At 43.4% G+C, this 20,982-nt stretch overlaps 2 protein-coding genes across 2 annotated transcripts in view; one reads left to right on the forward strand and one right to left on the reverse strand.

Annotated features, from left to right (window-relative positions):
• ccdc73 (coiled-coil domain containing 73) overlaps nt 1-20,982 on the reverse strand; it is a 58,192-nt gene that overhangs the window by 22,609 nt on the left and 14,601 nt on the right. The window lies entirely within an intron of this gene.
• tcp11l1 (t-complex 11, testis-specific-like 1) lies at nt 1,197-11,296 on the forward strand (the record flags this gene model as incomplete). The annotated part of the gene is given in 13 exon segments (XM_084168160.1): nt 1,197-1,332; nt 1,516-1,648; nt 5,754-5,760; nt 5,762-5,868; nt 5,870-5,873; nt 6,003-6,066; nt 6,069-6,219; nt 7,480-7,616; nt 9,700-9,736; nt 9,738-9,861; nt 9,929-10,128; nt 10,670-10,839; nt 11,082-11,296. Coding segments are annotated over 13 exon segments (1,485 nt in total).

The following is a 20,982-nucleotide window of genomic DNA, read 5'->3' on the forward strand; positions in this document are numbered from 1 at the left end:
GTGATTCTGAATTAAATTTAAATAAAGTCCTAATTCATGGATACCATGGTACTTGAATTTAACTCAAGTGGGAGAATTCTGATTGCATCAGTCTTATACATATTGGTCTTGAAATAAGTTCCCATATAGCCTATTTGTGTTGAGGGATACATTGCACACTGTCATAATCATAAATACTGAAATTGTAGCCTTCTGAGAAACAATGACTTGGAAAGTCATTGACAGATGAGCTCAGTTTCCCACAGTCTCCAAAAGGCAATCTGCAAATTTGAACTCTTGAGGTTCCGAGTTTTTGAATTCTTGACAGTTCGACGTCCTTTTCACCGGTTTCCACAGCCACAAAGTCAAAATTGGCTTTTTGGTCTTTAAAATAAGGTTAGGTTTAAAATCACATTTAAAGAGAAATTGTAGAAATAGGCGGGGTTTATGACTTTGTCTGTGGTAACTAGTGACCATTTTCACTGGAGATCAATAACGTTTAGTGCTATTGGGGATCCTTGGGATGTCCCTACCCTAAATCCTAACCTTAATCATAACCCTTACGGTTTTACATGTCAACTTCAATGGGATGACGTCAGAGTTGGGCCGTCCTGCCGATCCCGTTTAGAATTTTCCAATCAACGCATTTCTGTAACTTCATTAATCATGCCAGAAGTATGTTACCAAATTGATTCTCATGTAACGTTAGCTAGCCAGCCTAGACAGGTCAACGATAATGAAGTAAATGTCTGGCAGTATGTAACGAATCGCTGTCTGTCACACTTGTTTTGGCTTTGTTGCCAGCCAGCAGATGGAGCATGAGGCTTGTGTGCTCCATCACTCAACTGCTGTCCATCAATTTCATGTCTGGCCGAAGAAGTCGATCGAAGCCAAGGTAGCTAATTAGCAAACTACAGTATACGGTTTATTGCACACAGATTGTTTTCTGTTGGCACTTTCTTACTAGTGCATGTAGCGAGGCTGGCAATCTGCTGGGGTAGGGAGGTGATGTCATTTTGAAATCACACAACATTGGTTTAGTCCTGATAAAGAACTAACATTGTTCTGCGCAAGTGATCTAAGCTAATGTAGCTAAAGCCACAGAGCTCGGATTGTTTTTGTTTCATCACCATAATAGGATGGTCAGACATCACACAACTGAAAGTGAATTTTCCTAATTTATTTTTCAGTTCCTGGCCTGAAGTGAGAGGAGCAACATGCCCAACGACTCTGACAAGCCTGGGGGTGGAGAAGACGAGCGCACAGAGCACAGGACTGACTCCTCTGAACAGTCCCTTAGTAAGAGAGTCCGAAGAGGCACACCCAGTCCTCATAGAGGGAACACCCCACAGTGTGAGTAGCACCTATAGGGTGGAAGTAGGGCCTGTCATGACATAGCTGCCTTAATGGTTCAAAATAAGGTGCACTATATGAAGGCTTGAAGTCCAGAACTAGCAGATGTCATGTAAATATAAGTTGGTCCACATTCCTTTTGAGAGCTGCATAACCTGTTGCCGTTGCTCCCCTGTTTCACAGCCAGCCCACCAAGGTTTGTGTCAGTGGATGAGCTCATGGAGACTGCTAACGGTGTGACCAACATGGCCCTGGCGCATGAGATGGTAGTGTTCACTGACTTCCAGGTGAAGCCCTCAGAGCCAGCAGAAGGAAGGTGAGCTCCTTGGATAGTCTTACGAATAGAAGTGGCTGTCACTATGTATTTTGATTGCTGTGCCATTGTTGGGATCTATTTTCTTAGAATTAGATGTGATGCCTAGCTTAAAAAGAATACATTAATGATTAAACATAATAGATTTGTGCTGTACTGATATAGATTGTTTAACATAACAAGCTGTGACTAATGTGAGGAACCGTTAGGGGGGAGGCTGAGATAGACTTGTGACACACACACACACACACACACTGCCTCTTTGTTAAACCGCTCAAGGACGTGTACTGCAACAATGAAGAAGAGGAAACTATGTCTGAGGGTTGCTGACTCTCGAGACAAGTTGCAAAAAACAACTAATGCCCGGCAACAGTGAAGCGCCAAGAGGCTGGGACCAGCCTGAGCGCCAACGATAGGTTGAGTAAGTCTAAACCACGCTCAGCCTCTACTCTGATAGGCCTGCCTGGAGCAGGAACTATCTCTGTCAGAGTATCAAAATAATAACTTTGGGTTGGGACAGTTAGTTCTCTGTTTTGCCCTGCGAGGTGTTAGTGAACCCGTATATACGAAAATTGCATTTACCATTTATTCGCTTGACTAATTATATTAATAAAAAAGCTGAGAATATATTCAGTGACTTAGTGTTAAATTCTGTTCTGATACCAGATTCGAATTACGCAACTTAACAAAGAAACATGGTGATGAGGGAGATTTTATTTTGTGGACTATTAGATATAACTGGGTTAATCACAAACATAGTTTTTGAATTCTTTGTTGCTAGGCGGAAGACTTAGTTGGGTTATTTCAGTGTGTGGGTGAAGTGAAAGGTGACCTAGGGTCGAATTGCTCTCTTACCACCATTATAGACAAAGGAAGTGGGAGGAGCAATAAAGAAGCAAGAGACAGTCTCAAAAATAAATAAGGGATGGCAATTGGATGATAAATTACCAATATTACCTAAGTGATTGTTTAGGTAGGTGGTAATATTGACACATGGGCAAAACGTGTCAAAAGGGGGATGATAGTAGATGGTAGGATTAAATAATAAATATATACGAAGGAGAGGACAAAATACTTTAAAAAACAATTTTTTAGATACAGTCTAGAAAGATAATACTGATGTGAACGGTATGATTAGAGAGGGGTTAAGGAAAACACACAGGAGAGCAGTAAGAAATGGGGTACAAGGTCTACCGATAGTATTAATGACGATCAGGAGAACTCCAGATAAAGAAGGGTTATTGCCATTGGAGAAGGGATTTGGTAGACCATACAGAATACCCGAGTTAGGAGGACCGGAGCAGTCAGAAATAGAAATTGAGAGCTGAACACGTGTGAAGGTAGTTTATTAACCACACCTGTATGTCAGAGGTTTTGTGCCCCACAGGTGAACTAAAGGAGTAGGTGACCCACTCTATCTAACCAGGTGACTGGTGAGGATCCAGTCCCTAAAGAAGAAAAACTGGAAGCAGGCCTGTTGGGAAGGGCCCTATCAGGTTATATTGGTCACTGCTTTTGCCATTAGAATAGCAGAAAGAGCAACCTGGGTCCACGTTACCCACTGCAAAAAGGTAAGAACACATGCAAGCACCACTGAACACACGCAGAGTTAGAGAGAAGAACTGGACCAATAGGGTCTGGGGATCACCTCTGTTAACGAAGATCTCCTACCCCGACCTATCATCACTGTAGTGTGTTCTCAGGGTGTGAGTATGGGGTAGTACCAAGCAGAAAGACTGAGGACAGGAGAGGGTTGGCGGTTTTTGGGAATATGGGTGACTTGAGCTGCATCATAGTCTCGGCAATGGTCTTGATATGTCAAGATCCACCACCAATTATGCTATGCCCTTACCATTGTTAAGAAGTAAAAGAGAAGAGAAGCGACCCGACATACTGACCGTCAAGGACGAGTGGCCTACAAAATGGGAGTCAGAGAAGGGCAGACTGTCAGATTCAAAATAAGGGTTAGGGACGTAGCCAACGGGTGGGGTACATGTCAATAAGCAAATTGGGATTATAAAATCCCATTATATTCGTGTTCGGCCCCCACGGCGGATTGTTCCTAGACTCAAGTGTTTAAACACACTTGGGGACGGGGATATGAGACCGGGCGGGACTGAACATCCAGATGGGGGGTAAAGAGAAACAAAGACATCACCAATTATCAATTGGAGATAGTAGTAATGTGACGGACTTCCGAACTTAAGCACAGGAGAGAATTCTAAACCTTACAGCCCCTGTAACCGATGTGTGGTGGGCGTGTGCCAGTAAAGGCAGTATAAGGCAGAGAATTCCAAAAGGGTGGCTAGATACGTGCGCCCTGGTTCTACTGGTTCAGCTAGTTAGAATTAGTCACCAGGAACCAAGGATTAAACAGATGTAGGAGGAGTTTTAACAAGAAGGAGAATAGCCCTATTTAGATGGATGCGATTGGGATACCAAGGGGGGTATCGGCTGGATACCGAGCTATGAAACAATTAGGGAAAGGGTTTACTACCACGTTCTTTTGGTGGGTGACAAACCAAATTGTGGATTGGATTAATTATATCTATTACGACCAACAACGATTTATTGGCTAGACTAGGGATGCAGCAAAAGGGATCTCTGAACAATTATCCGCCATCTCACTCATGACTTAGTAAAAGAGGTTGGCTCTAGATCAGGCAGAAAGGGGCGGTGTCTATAGAATGGTAAGCCATTGTTGCACATTTATCCCTAACAATACCAGTCCTGACGGGAGTATCTCTAAAGCCCTAGTTGGTTTAGATAAACTATCAGCTGAAATGAAGAGCATGGCTGGAGTGGAGGAAACCGGACTGTTTTCTTGGTTGGGTGAGTGGTTTTGTAAGTATGCTGCACTGGTGGTTACTGGATTTCTGACCCTAATCGTTATGTTTTTAATTTTGATGTGCTGTGCTGCCTGTATTATCCCTTGTCTGAGAAAGTCTGTTACAGATGTCGTGCACGCTGCTGGTATGATGCCTTTGCTGGAGGCACAAGAAGGAGATGCAGAAACTGAGTCTAGCTTTCGGAGGAAAATGGGGTTGACTAAGGATGACCCTTGGTTTGCTATTGGTAAGGTGGTGGAGTGACACCCTAGTGGGTGTCTAAAGGGGGAATCAAAATTCCCTGTTTGTGTTTTTATGTTTTATAAATCTTTTTTAACTATTGTGAATGTTTGTCTTTCCTTATGTGAAGGTTTGAAGTTCCTGGGTGGCTGGTAGCCAACCTAGTACAAGTTAGGTGTGGATGGAAGGACTAAAGGCCTTTTTATTATCATTATTGCCTATTAATAAAAGTGTGATTCTTTTTGTTTGTATTGTATTTTAATGAGTGACACCCTAGTGGGTGTCAAAAGGGGGTATCCTAAATTTCCCTGAAATTTCTTATTTTGGGTTCACACCCAGCGGGTGTGAAAAGGGGGATTGTTGGGATCTATTTTCTTATAATTAGATGTGATGCTTAGCTTAAAAAGAATACATTAATGATTAAACATAATAGGTTTGTGCTGTACTGATATAGATTGTTTAACATAACAAGCTGTGACTAATGTGAGGAACCGTTAGGGGGGAGGCTGAGATAGACTTGTGACACACACACACACTGCCTCTTTGTTAAACCGCTCAAGGACATGTGTACTGCAACAATGAAGAAGAGGAAACTATGTCTGAGTGTTGCTGACTCTCGAGACAAGTTGCAAAAAACAACTAATGCCTGGCAACAGTGAAGCGCCAAGAGGCTGGGACCAGCCTGAGCACCAACGATAGGTTGAGTAAGTCTAAACCACGCTCAGCCTCTACTCTGATAGGCCTGCCTGGAGCAGGAACTATCTCTGTCAGAGTATCAAAAGAAGAACTTTGGGTTGGGACAGTTAGTTCTCTGTTTTGCCCTGCGAGGTGTTACAGTGAACCTGTGTATACGAAAATTGCATTTACCATTTAATAAAAAAGCAGAGAATATATTCAGTGACTTAGTGTTAAATTCTGTTCTGATACCAGATTCGAATTACGCAACTTAACACCATGCACAATTGTAAGACCTGATGTACTGATGCTAGCATCCACATTTTGTATTGTCATTAAAATTCTTCTTCTTGCTGTGCTCCCAGTTTGGAAAAAAAGAGTGAAGGAGATGATGCATAAAGCATTCTGGGACATTCTGGAGGCACAGTGGAGCGAGAACCCACCATCTTATGATAATGCAATCAAACTTCTGGCAGAGATCAGAGGTAAGACAGCTGAGGGTTAGGAGGACCGTTGACACTTGGAGGCAAACAACAGACCAAATAACCTTGATGGATAAGTTTGCTAGGCCATGTTTTATCATTCAAAAGATAATTTTTTATTAATTCTCCTAGACGCTGCTGTCCTTTCTGCTACCGGGTCATGGGCGACTGAGGGGCCAAATTGAGGAGGTACTAGACCTCTGATCCAGCAGCAGGCAGAGAACGGAGCTCTGGACATCAGTAAGGTGGTTGAGTTTGTCGTTGGTATGATGGGTTCACTCTGCGCTCCGAGCCAAGCCGAGGAAATCAGGAAGCTTATGGAAATCACAGACCTTGTGCCTCTATTAAAGTAAGTCAGCAGTCAATGCTTTTGAGTGCTGGAATGGGGTTATGTTGCTACCTCCGCCTTTGTGCAAGGAGGAGCAGGAGGAGCACTGTCAGCACTGCCAGAGCCCTGCAAAATGACATCCAGCAGGCCACAAATGTGCATGTGTCTGCTCAAACGGTCAGAAACAGACTCCATGAGGGTGGTATGAGGGCCCGACGTCCACAGGTGGGGGTTGTGCTTACAGCCCAACACCGTGCAGGACGTTTGGCATTTGCCAGAGAACACCAATATTGGCAAATTCGCCACTGGCGCCCTGTGCTCTTCACAGATGAAAGCAGGTTCACACTGAGCACATGTGACAGACGTGACAGAGTCTGGAGACGCCGTGGAGAACGTTCTGCTGCCTGCAACATCCTCCAGCATGACCGGTTTGGCGGTGGGTCAGTCATGGTGTGGGGTGGCATTTCTTTGGGGTGCCGCACAGCCCTCCATGTGCTCGCCAGAGGTAGCCTGACTGCCATTAGGTACTGAGATGAGATCCTCAGACCCCTTGTGAGACCATATGCTGGTGCGGTTGGCCCTGGGTTCCTCCTAATGCAAGACCTCATGTGGCTGGAGTGTGTCAGCAGTTCCTGCAAGAGGAAGGCATTGATGCTATGGACTGGCCCGCCCGTTCCCCAGACCTGAATCCAATTGAGCACATCTGGGACATCATGTCACGCTCCATCCACCAACGCCACGTTGCACCACAGACTGTCCAGGAGTTGGCGGATGCTTTAGTCCAGGTCTGGGAGGCAATCCCTCAGGAGACCATCCGCCACCTCATCAGGAGCATGCCCAGGCGTTGTAGGGAGGTCATACAGGCACGTGGAGGCCACACACACTACTGAGCCTCATTTTGACTTGTTTTAAGGACATTACATCAAAGTTGGATCAGCCTGTAGTGTGGTTTTCCACTTTAATTTTGAGGGTGACTCCAAATCCAGACCTCCATGGGTTGATACATTTGATTTCCATTGATAATTTTTGTGTGATTTTGTTGTCAGCACATTCAACTATGTAAAAGAAAAAGTATTTAATAAGATTATTTCATTCATTCAGATCTAGGATGTGTTATTTTAGTGTTCCCTTTATTTTTTTTAGCAGTGTATATGTTTATGTGACACAACTGATGTCTCCCTTTCTTTGTCATACTAACAAGGCCTTATTTTCCAAAAATGTGTGCCTGGAATTTCTAACATCCCTGTCACTACTGTGATATTGTCATACTCTGTCTAATAGGGCATTATTTCCAGTGTTGGATAAAATGAAACTTGATATGGCCAATTTTGCAGTCAGCAGCATCCGACCCCACCTTCTGCAGCAATCCGTTGAGTATGAACGGAAGAAATTCCAGGAGTTTGTCGAAAAACAACCCAGTAAGAAGGACATCATTAGCGTCTCACAACTGATCATTGTTAATCACTAATGCTTCAATCATCATTGGCTGAACAAACGTACCTTAGCTGTTTTGTGCTGCACTTGAATGGCTCTTACTGTAGATAATGTACAGTGCCTTCAGAAAACTATTCACACACCTTGGCTTTTTCCACATTTTGTTGTGTTAAAGTGGGATGAAAATGTATTTAATTGTATTTTTTTTGTTGATGATCTACACAAAATACTCTGTCAAAGTGGAAGAAAAATTCAAAAATAAAATAAATGAATGGAAAATAAAACACGAATATATTTTGATTAGATAAGTATTCAACCCCCTGAGTCAATACATGTTAGAATCAACTTTGGCAGTGATTACAGCAGTGAGTCTTTCTGGGTAAGTCTCTAAGAGCTTTACAAACCTGGATTGTACAATACTTGCCCGTTATTATTTTTCAAATTCTTCAAGCTCTGTCAAGTTGGTTTTTGATCATTGCTAGACATCCATTTTCAAGTCTTGCCATAGATTTTCAAGCCAGTGTGAGTCAAAACTGTAACTAGGCCACTCAGGAACATTCAATGTCATCTTGGTAAGTAACTCCAGTGTATATTTGGCCTTGTGTTTTCGGTTATTGTCCTGCTGAAAGGTAGTGTCTGTTGGAAAGCAGACTGAACCAGGTTTTCCTCTAGGACGTGGTCTGTGCATAGCTCTATTCGTTTTATTTATAAAAAGCATTTTTTTTGTCCATTTAAAATAACATCAAATTGATGAGACATTGTGTAGACAGTGTAGACATTGTTAATGTTGTAAATGGCTATTGTAGCTGGAAACTGCTGATTTTTTATGGAATATCTACATAGGCGTACAGAGACCCATTATCAGCAACTATCAGTCCCGTGTTCCAATGGCACGTTGTGTTTGCTAATCCAAGTTTATCATTTTAAAAGGCTAATTGATCATTAGAAAACCCTTTTGCAATTACATTTACATTTTAGTCATTTAGCAGACGCTCTTATCCAGAGCGACTTACAGTTAGTGAGTGCATACATTTTTCATACTGGCCCCCCGTGGGAAACGAACCCACAACCCTGGCGTTGCAAGCGCCATGCTCTACCAACTGAGCTACAGGGGACTAACAGGCTCAAAATGTCCAGAAACAAAGAACGTTCTTCTGAAACTCGTCAGTCTATTCTTGTTCTGAGAAATGAAGGCTATTCCATGCGAGAAATTGCCAAGAAACTGAAGATCTCATACAACGCTGTGTACTACTCCCTTCACAGAACAGCGCAAACTGGCTCTAACCACAATAGAAAGAGGAGTGGGAGGCACAACTGAGCAAGAGGACAAATACATTAGAGTGTCTAGTTTGAGAAACAGGCGCCTCACAGGTCCTCAACTGGCAGCTTCATTAAATAGTACCCGCAAAACACCAGTCTCAACATCAACAGTGAAGAGGTGACTCCGGGATGCTGACCTTCTAGGCAGAGTTGCAAAGAAAAAGCCATATCTCAGACTGCCCATCTTAATCTTTTCTTTTTATTGGCCAGTCTGAGATATGGCTTTTTCTTTGCAACTCTGCCTAGAAGGTCAGCATCCCGGAGTCGCCTCTTCACTGTTGACGTTGAGACTGGTGTTTTGCGGGTACTATTTAATGAAGCTGCCAGTTGAGGACCTGTGAGGCCAAGTCATGACAAATCTGTGTTTGAAATTCACTGCTCGACTGATGGACCTTAAAGATAATTGTATGTTTGGGGTACAGAGATGGGGTAGTCATTCAAAAATCAAGTTACACACCATTATTGCACACAGTTAGTCTATGCAACTTATCTGACTTGTTAAGCTAATTTTACTCCTGAAGTTATTTAGGCTTGTCATAATTATAACTTTTAATGTTTTATTAATTTGTAAAAATGTCCCAAAAACATAATTCCAGTTTGACATTATGAGTTATTGTGTGTAGATCAGTGACACAAAATCTAAATGTAATCCATTTTATATTCAGGTTGTAACACAAAATCTAGAAAAATTCAAAGGGGTCGAATACTTTCTGAAAGCATTGTAAATGTTTGTGGAGTAATATGCAGATGCCTTAGACTTCACTGAGAAGTGGCTTCAAGACTCAAAAATCTCTACTCCATGAAGATCAAGCGGTTGGGCCAGGTAGTTCCACCACTTCCCTCACTGTGCACAACCATGCTTACCTGCATCTGCTTAAGTGGGACCACGCCTCTGATCCATTCCCTGAGGTAGGCATGTCTATCATACACCTTGCACAGGCCTGTGGCCTAACAGTGGTTTAGGACTGGCTTTTAGAAAATCATCACGTTTTTTCTCTCTGCCCTGGACCAGGTGCATTTCCAGGAGATGCAGCAGGACTTGGATCAGCTGGTTCTGGTGGCGTCTGTGCTGCTCATAGTGTACAACACCACAGGGGAGGCCATCTCAGGCCTGCCAGGCCTTATGGACAGACTCAAGAGGACCATTAGGGTTCTGCTCAGAGAGCTGCACATGCCGTAAGTACACATTTAAACTAGTGATGTGCATTCAGTCTTTTCGGTGAGCCGGATCTTTAGGCATAGTAACTACTCTTGTTTGTCATACATAATACTCAGAGCCCTCATTCATTTTGTGAATTTATGAACTTACCCAACCTTTAATTTTGCAGATTGTAACTTCCATCAATGTAATTGTCTGCATCACTTCCAATCCCCCATATGGTTTGTTTTCGCATATAAACTCAGCAAAAAAACTGTCAACTGCGTTTATTTTCAGCAAACTTAACATGTGTAAATATTTGTATGAACATAAGATTCAACAACTGAGACATAAACTGAACAAGTTCCACAGACATGTGACTAACAGAAATTGAATAATGTGTCCCTGAACAAAAGTAAGTCAGTATCTGCTGTGGCCACCAGCTGCATTAAGTACTGCCGTGCATCATCTCCTCATGGACTGCACCAGATTTGCCAGTTCTTGCTGTGAGATGTTACCCCACTCTTCCACCAAGGCACCTGCAAGTTCCCGGACATTTCTGGGCGGGAATGGCCCTAGCCAAGGTGCAGAGGAAGCCTTAGCTACCATTGGAGAAAGGATGTGTGTGGAGCTAAGTGGATGTCTGTCTGAACATGGCTTTTCCACGTTCTCCACCAACCGGCAGAGCATTCTGAAAGGCCAGATCTCAGCTGTTACTCTCCCAGACAACACCATCTGCAAGCTTATAGGTAACCTAACTTCATTCTATGTCATCCACAGTTTAATGTATTTTGCCAAATGCTTTCCCCAATTCCTCTCCATAAAGTTCTGTGCAAAATATAGTTTGTCTGTATCTTCGGTCTGTTCCTAGATCATCGTTTACATGTGTGGTCGTGGCAATTACATGATCTGCCTGTGATGATAGCATACCTAGTTTGCTGCTCTACTGTGACAGTTTAACACTGAGCATGACAATTATTTCCTTACTCAGACTCCCGCATCCAGACCTACCTGCTTGCCTTGCTGGAGTCCAGTCACAGGAGTGCTCCAACCCTACCAGGGGGCCTAGCTCCAGTCAGCAAAGAGCTGGAAGAGATTGCCATGAGGTTTGGCCGTCTGGTCCACTTCAACAAGTTGGTTTATTCCCCTTTCTACCAAAAGATACTACAGGAGATTGTGCAAGAAGGGGAAAGTCACGACACCTAGGCTTGAACACTGAACTGTTAAATAAAATGGGATCACTGTAGGTTATCCATTTTTTTCCATTATATGGCTAGAGATAATGCAATGATGCCAATATTAATTGATATGAAAATACTTATACAAGTTCTGTTGCATTCACTTTTTACTTATTTGATGATGGGTGTCTCACATCTGTTTATGGATTGGTACAGCAACCACAGGTAAGAAGGGCACAATGCAAAACTGCATGTTTTTCTTAAATATATATATATATACACACATATACAGTGGGGGAAAAAAGTATTTGATCCCCTGCTGATTTTGTACGTTTGCCCACTGACAAAGAAATGATCAGTCTATCATTTTAATGGTAGGTTTATTTGAACAGTGAGAGACAGAATAACAACAAAAAAATCCAGAAAAACGCATGTCAAAAATGTTATAAATTGATTTGCATTTGAATTAGGGAAATAAGTATTTGACCCCCTCTCAATCAGAAAGATTTCTAGCTCCCAGGTGTCTTTTATACAGGTAACGAGCTGAGATTAGGAGCACACTCTTAAAGGGAGTGCTCCTAATCTCAGTTTGTTACCTGTATAAAAGACACCTGTCCACCGAAGCAATCAATCAGATTCCAAACTCTCCACCATGGCCAAGACCAAAGAGCTCTCCAAGGATGTCAGGGACAAGATTGTAGACCTACACAAGGCTGGAATGGGCTACAAGACCATCGCCAAGCAGCTTGGTGAGAAGGTGACAACAGTTGGTGCGATTATTCGCAAATGGAAGAAACACAAAATAACTGTCAATCTCCCTCGGCCTGGGGCTCCATGCAAGATCTCACCTCGTGGAGTTACAATGATCATAAGAACGGTGAGGAATCAGCCCAGAACTACACAGGAGGATCTTGTCAATGATCTCAAGGCAGCTGGGACCATAGTCACCAAGAAAACAATTGGTAACACACTACGCCGTGAAGGACTGAAATCCTGCAGCGCCCGCAAGGTCCCCCTGCTCAAGAAAGCACATATACATGCCCATCTGAAGTTTGCCAATGAACATCTGAATGATTCAGAGGAGAACTGGGTGAAAGTGTTGTGGTCAGATGAGACCAAAATGGAGCTCTTTGGCATCAACTCAACTCACCGTGTTTGGAGGAGCAGTGGCGGCTCCTGAAAAAATTCTCAGGAGGGGCAATTTTTCTGATGATTTAGGTGACCTACACACATTTTAAAAAAGATATGTCCAGCAACAACATGAAGACAGGGGCAGCATATAAGTCAATACCAGAAGCATTTATTGACTGATCTGGGGAGATGGATTCCAGTTTCTGTGACAGATTATAAATAATCTCTGATGCCTTTGTTATATTAGCTTTTGGTTGAATGTACTGTCGTAGTAAATATATAATGTTATAGCTTGGTCTGACTAAAATCTTGTGCATGACCCATTTTGTGTTGGGCGTTTGTTTTCAATCAATGCTGTTCCTATCCTATAACAATGGACAAAAGAGTCCTATCTTGTCAGCCTTGTCAGCAGGTGGCCAAGGACAACACCCACGCCATAGGTCTCTCAGTTCTTCCAACTCACGAGTTCTTGCTCTGAGGACACACACACACACACACACACACACACATCATCACTGATAACACACACACACACACACATCATCACTGTTAAACACACACACACACACACACAAAAATCCCCTCTCTTTAGGCTGAACATTTGAAGACAGAGAACCCGACTCAGAGCCAATGCAACAGTGGAGGGGACCTCGCCCAACTCATCAGGACCAATCAGAAGATCAGAACTACTAGATTCAACCTACATCATTTATTGTATAAAATGTCTGCACACAATGTTTTCGGGGCTCTCTTCTCCCTAAGAGTTTGACGAACGAGTCCGTGCACGCGATTCCAGATATCTTTACCTCTGAATAAACTGCCTTTATTATACCATATCCACCCTGTCCAAAGTCTCTACTTGGTCTCAGTTCTCCAGTAAACTTGTGATTATCAACAGTACACAACGGTAACAAACAATTGGGGGAACTCACGGGGCAGATAGTAAGGTCGCAATGACACAGAAAGCAGTTCAATGTCGGGGTACAGAGTCGCTCTCTTACCAGGATCGCGGTCCGCTCTGACCAGGGTGAAGCCGGCCGGCTCCACTTCTCTGTCCGGGACTCTGTCATCCAGCCAAGTCTCCCAGCTGTATTGGGATTCCGCTGCCAGCAGCGTTTTCATTATTTAGTCCGTTCGTAGCGGGTATGTACACGATCAACAAGATCAGTCCAAAACCAACCACTGGAAATCCATGGTTGGCAGAATGTTTGTAAACTAAGTCTACAAATTAAAAACATAAAATAACGCCACACTGCAGGTCGCAACAGAGACGCTGCTAGCCGCTATTGTCTTAGTTACGTTCATGGTTACGTCACGTATGACAAAAGCGCGTAAGTGCAAGCCCACAGACACCCATAGAGAATGTATTGAAAGCTTTGAAATTTGAAAAAAATAGATTTTACATGACAGGCTATGAGAGACTTCTGGGCGATTTTCAACTTGACTGAAATCGCCCCAAAAACGGGTGGGGCCATTTGAAGCACGACTTTAGCCTGATTTGACATTTAGTGGCTGGCAGATCAGACGTGAACACTGATAACTACTGTTGCCGTGATATAATTGATTAGAAAAAAAATCCCTTCCTTTTCCCGTTTGGCAGTGCGTCGCCCATATCGCCCTATTGAACAGGCCGTCCCTGTGGAGGAGGAGGAATGCTGCCTATGACCCCAAGAACACCTTCCCCACCGTCAAACATGGAGGTGGAAACATTATGCTTTGGGGGTGTTTTTCTGCTAAGGGGACAGGACAACTTCACCGAATCAAAGGGACGATGGACGGGGCCATGTACCGTCAAATCTTAGGTGAGAACCTCCTTCCCACAGCCAGGGCATTGAAAATGGGTCGTGGATGGGTATTCCAGCATGACAATGACCCAAAACACATGGCCAAGGCAACAAAGGAGTGGCTCAAGAACAAGCACATTAAGGTCCTGGAGTGGCCTAGCCAGTCTCCAGACCTTAATCCCATAGAAAATCTGTGGAGGGAGCTGAAGGTTCAAGTTGCCAAACGTCAGCCTCGAAACCTTAATGACTTGGAGAAGATCTGCAAAGAGGAGTGGGACAAAATCCCTCCTGAGATGTGTGCAAACCTGGTGGCCAACTACAAGAAACGTCTGACCTCTGTGATTGCCAACAAGGGTTTTGCCACCAAGTACTAAGTCATGTTTTGCAGAGGGGTCAAATACTTCTTTCCCTCATTAAAATGCAAATCAATTGATAACATTTTTGACATGCGTTTTTCTGGATTTTTTTGTTGTTATTCTATGTTCAAATAAACCTACCATTAAAATTATAGACTGATCATGTCTTTGTCAGTGGGCAAACGTACAAAATCAGCAGGGGATCAAATACTTTTTTCCCTCACTGTACATACATACATACATACATACAATGTATTCCCAGAGGATAGCACTTAAAATGATTAATAATTAAAACACTTTCTTCTGTAAACTGCTATGTGTACTGTAAAGTACACATCAATGACATGGATACTTATTGGTGCCTTGCAAACCTTCATGGACCAGCTGATAATTCATGATTTGGTCATTGTTTAGGCTAAACATGTTTTTAAATGTTTTTATGAAAGGATAAATGGTAATACTGAACCATACACCATGGTTTTACAAGCTTTGTTTGCTTGTTGGCTTACTGATGCAGATGAAACCAGTCATGCATACAAATGTGTACACTGAGTATACAAAACATTAGAAACACCTTGCTTATATGTAGTAGTTAACCCGCTGCCTTTTTGTGACTTTGAAGGTGAGAATGAGAAGAAAAATATTTAGAGGAACTAAATACTATATAAAACCAAAACATATATAGTGTATATATATTTCCTTTGTTGAAGAAATTAAACTAGTTTGTAACCCCAGGCTTTTTTTCCATGTTGACTATGAACTTGCTTGTTTACCCAACTGTGGGACAGACTATGTTTGTTCCCACACTCAGACTCTTGGCCTCCCATCCTATTCTAACCACCTCTCGCCGGCTTTGTATTCATGTTACCTGATGAAATTGCTGTACAATATTATCTTGTTGCCATCTAATGCACATTCAAATGTCATAAATCAACACTGCAGAGCTCTCCCTGTCCTCTGCCGTGCCATGATTGTATTACTGCTGATGATATCTGGAAATGTGCATGTACACCCTGGCCCATCTACTGTTGCTAGCCCCAATTCTGACTTGTGTTCTGATATCTGCTTCACTGATTTCTGCTCTCGTAAAAGCCTGGGTTTTCTGCACGTTAACACTAGAAGCTTATTACCTAAAATTGATCAATTGAAAGTGCTCCAATCCAGATGTGTTTGTCATTACTGAGACGTGGTTAAGAAAGAGTGTTTTGAAGACTGATGTTAACCTTTCTGGTTAAAATCTTTTTCGGCAAGACAGATCTTCCAAAGGTGGTAGAGTAGCAATCTTTACCAAGGAACACCTTCAGTGCTCAGTTGTCTCCACCAAGTCTGTCCCCAAACAATTTGATTTGCTGGTTTTAAGCATTAAACTTTCAAATAGCTCTTTGTTGACTGTTACTGGGTGTTATCGTCCACCATAAGCACCGGCCTGTACCCTAAATGCCCTAAAATCTCTCCTGGCCCCTTATACTAAGTCTGAATTTGTCCTTCTAGGTGACCTAAACTGGGACATGCTTAAACCACCTGACCAAGTCCTAAAGCAATGGGACTCCCTAAATCTTTCTCAGATTATTACCAACGGGACTCCAAACACCCAGAAAAGGCTACTCTCCTTGATGTTATCTTCACAAATAATCCTGATAGGTATCAGTCTGGTGTTTTCTGCCTGTATTCGTAATGGCTGCTCAGTGAAACGACCTGTCCTGATTTGTCATAGACGCTTGCTAAAAAAATAATATGAGCAAGCCTTCCTTCATGACCTGGCCTCTGTAAATTGGTATAGAATCAGCTTGATCCCCTCTGTCGAAGACGCTTGGACCTTCTTTTTTGATATTTTCAGTGGTATTGTTAACAAACATGCCCCCATAAAGAAAATGAGAATTAAAAACAGGTTCAGCCCCTGGTTCGACCGTGATCTGGCAGAGTTACTTCACCTCAAGAATTCCATTTGGCAAAAGGCTCGGCACACGCATGCTCAGGCTGACTGGCTCTCATTCAGGCAAAGGAGAAATAAGTGCACTCAGGCTATCCGGAAGGTCAAAGTTAGATACTTTAAGGAGCAGTTCTCTCTCTGTGGGTCTAACCCCAAGAAGTTCTGGAAAATGGTTAAAGACCTGGAGAATAAACCCTCCTCCTCACAGCTGCCCATGTCCCTTAATGTTGATGATGTGGTTGTTACTGACAAGGAACACATGGCTGAGCTCTTTAATCACCACTTCATTAAGTCAGGATTCCTATTTGACTCATCCATGCCTCCTTGCCCGTCCAACATTTCCTCATCTCCCACCCCTTCTAATGCGACTAGCCCCGATGCTCCTCCCTCTTTTCCCCCTGCCCCGCTACAAAGTTTCTCCCTGCAGGCGGTCACAGAGTCCGAGGTGCTAAAGGAGCTCCTTAAACTTGACACCAAAAAAAACATCTGGGTCAGATGGTTTAGACCCTTTCTTCTTTAAGGTTGCAGCCCCTATCATCGCCAAGCCTGTCTCTGACCTTTTTAACCTGTCTCTCCTCTCTGGGGAGGTTCCCATTGCTTGGAAGGCAGCCATGGTGCGTCCTTTATTTAAGGGGGAGATCAAGCTGATCCTAACTGTTTACAGGCCAATTTCTATTTTGCCCTGTTTATCAAAAGTGTTGGAAAAACTTGTCAATAATCAACTGACTGGCTTTCTTGATGTCTATAGTATTCGCTCTGGAATGCAATCTGGTTTCCGCACAGGTTATGGATGTGTCACTGCAACCTTAAAGGTCCTAAATGATGTCACCATTGCCCTTGATTCTAAGCAATGTTGTGCTGCTATTTTTATTGACCTGGCCAAAGCTTTTGATACGGTAGACCATTCCGTTCTTGTGGGCCAGCTAAGGAGTATTGGAGTCTCTGAGGGGTCTTTGGCCTGGTTTGCTAACTACCTCTCTCAAAGAGTGCAGTGTATAAAGTCAGAACATCTGCTGTCTCAGGCACTGCCTGTCACCAAGGGAGTACCCCAAGGCTCGATCCTTGGCCCCACGCTCTTCTCAATTTACATCAACAACATAGCTCAGCGGGTAGGAAGCTCTCTCATCCATTTAAATGCAGATGATACAGTCTTATACTCAGCTGGCTCCTCCCTGGATTTTGTGATAAACGCTCTACAACTAAGCTTTCTTAGTGTCCAACAAGCTCTCTGCCCTTAACCTTGTTCTGAACACCTCCAAAACAAAGGTCATGTGGTTTGGTAAGAAGAATGCCCCTCTCCCCACCGGTGTGATTACTACTTCTGAGGGTTTAGAGCTTGAGTAGTCACCTCATACAAGTGATTGGGAGTATGGCTAGATGGTATACTGTCCTTCTCTCAGCACATATCAAAGCTGCAGGATAAGGTTAAATCTAGACTTGGTTTCCTCTATCGTAATCGCTCCTCTTTTACCCCAGCTGCCAAACTAACCATGATTCAGATGACCATCCTACCCATGCTAGATTACGGAGACGTAATTTATAGATCGGCAGGTAAGGGTGCTCTCGAGCAGCTAGATGTTCTTTACCATTCGGCCATCAGATTTGCCACCAATGCTCCTTATAGGACACATCACTGCACTCTATACTCCTCTGTAAACTGGTCATCTCTATATACTTGTCGCAAGACCCACTGGTTGATGCTTATTTATAAAACCCTCTTAGGCCTCACTCCCCCCTATCTGAGATACCTACTGCAGCCCTCATCCTCCACATACAACACCTGTTCTGCCAGTCACATTCTGTTAAAGGTCCCCAAAGCACACACATCCCTGGGTCGCTCCTCTTTTCAGTCCGCTGCAGCTAGCGACTGGAATGAGCTGCTAAAAACACTCAAACTGGACAGTTTTATCTCCATCTCTTCATTCAAAGAGTCAATCATGGACACTCTTACTGACAGTTGTGGCTGCTTCGCACGATGTATTGTTGTCTCTACCTTCTTGCCCTTTGTGCTGTTGTCTGTGCCCAATAATGTTTGTACCATGTTTTGTGCTGCTACCATGTTGTGCTGCTGCCATGTTGTTGCTACCATGTTATCATGTTGTGTTGCTACCATGCTGTGTTGTCATGTGTTGCTGCCATGCTATGTTGTTGTCTTAGGTCTCTCTTTATGTAGTGTTGTGGTGTCTCTCTCTTGTCGTGATGTGTGTTTTGTCCTATATATATAAACTCAGCAAAAAAAGAAACATCCCTTTTTCAGGACCCTGTCTTTCAAAGATAATTTGTAAAAATCCAAATAACTTCACAAATCTTCATTGTAAAGGGTTTAAACACTGTTTCCCATGCTTGTTCAATGAACCATAAACAATTAATGAACATGCACCTGTGGAACGGTCGTTAAGACACTAACAGCTTACAGACGGTAGGCAATTAAGGTCACAGTTATGAAAACTTAGGACACTAAAGAGGCCTTTCTACTGACTCTGAAAAACAGCAAAAGAAAGATGCCCAGGGTCCCTGCTCATCTGCGTGAACGTGCCATAGGCATGCTGCAAGGAGGCATGAGGACTGCAGATGTGGCCAGGGCAATAAATTGCAATGTCCATACTGTGAGACGCCTAAGACAGCGCTACAGGGAGACAGGACCGACAGCTGATCGTCCTCGCAGTGGCAGACCACGTGTAACAACACCTGCACAGGATCGGTACATCCGAACATCACACCTGCGGGACAGGTACAGGATGGCAACAACAACTGCCCGAGTTACACCAGGAACGCACAATCCCTCCATCAGTGCTCAGACTGTCCACAATAGGCTGAGAGTGGCTGGACTGAGGGCTTGTAGGCCTGTTGTAAGGCAGGTCCACACCAGACATCACCGGCAACAACGTCGCCTATGGGCACAAACCCACCGTCGCTGGACCAGACAGGACTGGCAAAAAGTGCTCTTCACTGACGAGTCGCGGTTTTGTCTCACTAGGGGTGATGGTCGGATTCGCGTTTATCGTCGAAGGAATGAGCGTTACACCAAGGCCTGTACTCTGGAGCGGGATCGATTTGGAGGTGGAGCGTCCGTCCTGGCCTGGGGCGGTGTGTCACAGCATCATCGGACTGAGCTTGTTGTCATTGCAGGCAATCTCAACACTGTGCGTTACAGGGAAGACATCCTCCTCCCTCATGCGGTACCCTTCCTGCAGGCTCATCCTGACATGACCCTCCAGCATGACAATGCTACCAGCCATACTGCTCGTTCTGTATGTGATTTCCTGCAAGACAGGAATGTCAGTGTTCTGCCATGGCCAGAGAAGTGCCCGGTCTCAATCCCATTGAGCACGTCTGGGACCTGTTGGATCGGAGGGTGAGGGCTAGGGCCATTACCCACAGAAATGTCTGGGAACTTGCATTTGCCTTGGTGGAAGAGTGGGGTAATATCTCACAGCAAGAACTGGCAAATCAGGTGCAGTCCATGAGGAGGAGATGCAATGCAGTACTTAATGCAGCTGGTGGAAACACCAGATACTGACTGTTACTTTTGATTTTGACCCCCCCTTTGTTCAGGGACACATTATTCCATTTCTGTTAGTCACGTCTGTGGAACTTGTTCAGTTTATGTCTCAGTTGTTGAATCTTGTTATGTTCATACAAATATTTACACATGTTAAGTTTGCTGAAAATAAACGCAGTTGACAGTGAGGACGTTTTTTTTTTGCTGAGGCCTTTTGCCTTTTGATAGGCCATCATTGTAAATAAGAATTTGTTCTTAGCTGACTTGCCTAGTTAAATAAAGGTTAAATAAAATACAAACAGAAAACTTAGGTCAGTGTTGATTCAAATAATTAAAGCTTCATGAATAATTGCTTATTTGAATCAGCTGTGTAGTGCTAGGGCAAAAACCAAAACGTGCACCACTTGGGGTCCCGAGAACAGAGTTTGGGAAACACTGCATTAGGGACTCTTGGAGCAAGGGAAGCAAGGCTAGAGCATAGAGTACCACAGTATGAGTCATAAATACCATAAAACCTAGCGGTCAAACAGGGAGATGGTTCCAATAGTTTTTCCACCATTCATAGAAACTCTTAAAGTAAGGGCTGTGTTCTGTGTAGGCTTGCCCTGGCATGAAGTTTTGATAACTGTGTATATCTCTAGGACAAGGTGACTTTTATCAATATATTCTGCTCTATTTACTCTGATTCGAAAATGCTAATTAGCATCAAAATAGACATCATGCAAAACTACAAATCCCTGCACGTCATCGCTAGCTGACACCTTTACTAACAGGTATTGTGTCAATTTAAAACTTGCACAAGACAGTTCACAGAATTGTCAATTTAAAGACATTTAGCCAATGTATTAATTACTACATTTAGCTAACATAGTTCATCCAGAGATTCTTACCTTTGCCTCGATTCGGCAGTCTCGTTAAGATCATCATGGCATTTGTAGTTCTTTATGATAGCCACATTAGCAGCTAATTAGCGTTTCATTTTTTGGGGGTAAATACAGGCGAATATATTGA

This window comes from Coregonus lavaretus (genome assembly GCF_964263955.1).
Source record: "Coregonus lavaretus genome assembly, chromosome: 9".
In the NCBI taxonomy this organism is placed as follows: Eukaryota; Metazoa; Chordata; class Actinopteri; order Salmoniformes; family Salmonidae; genus Coregonus; species Coregonus lavaretus.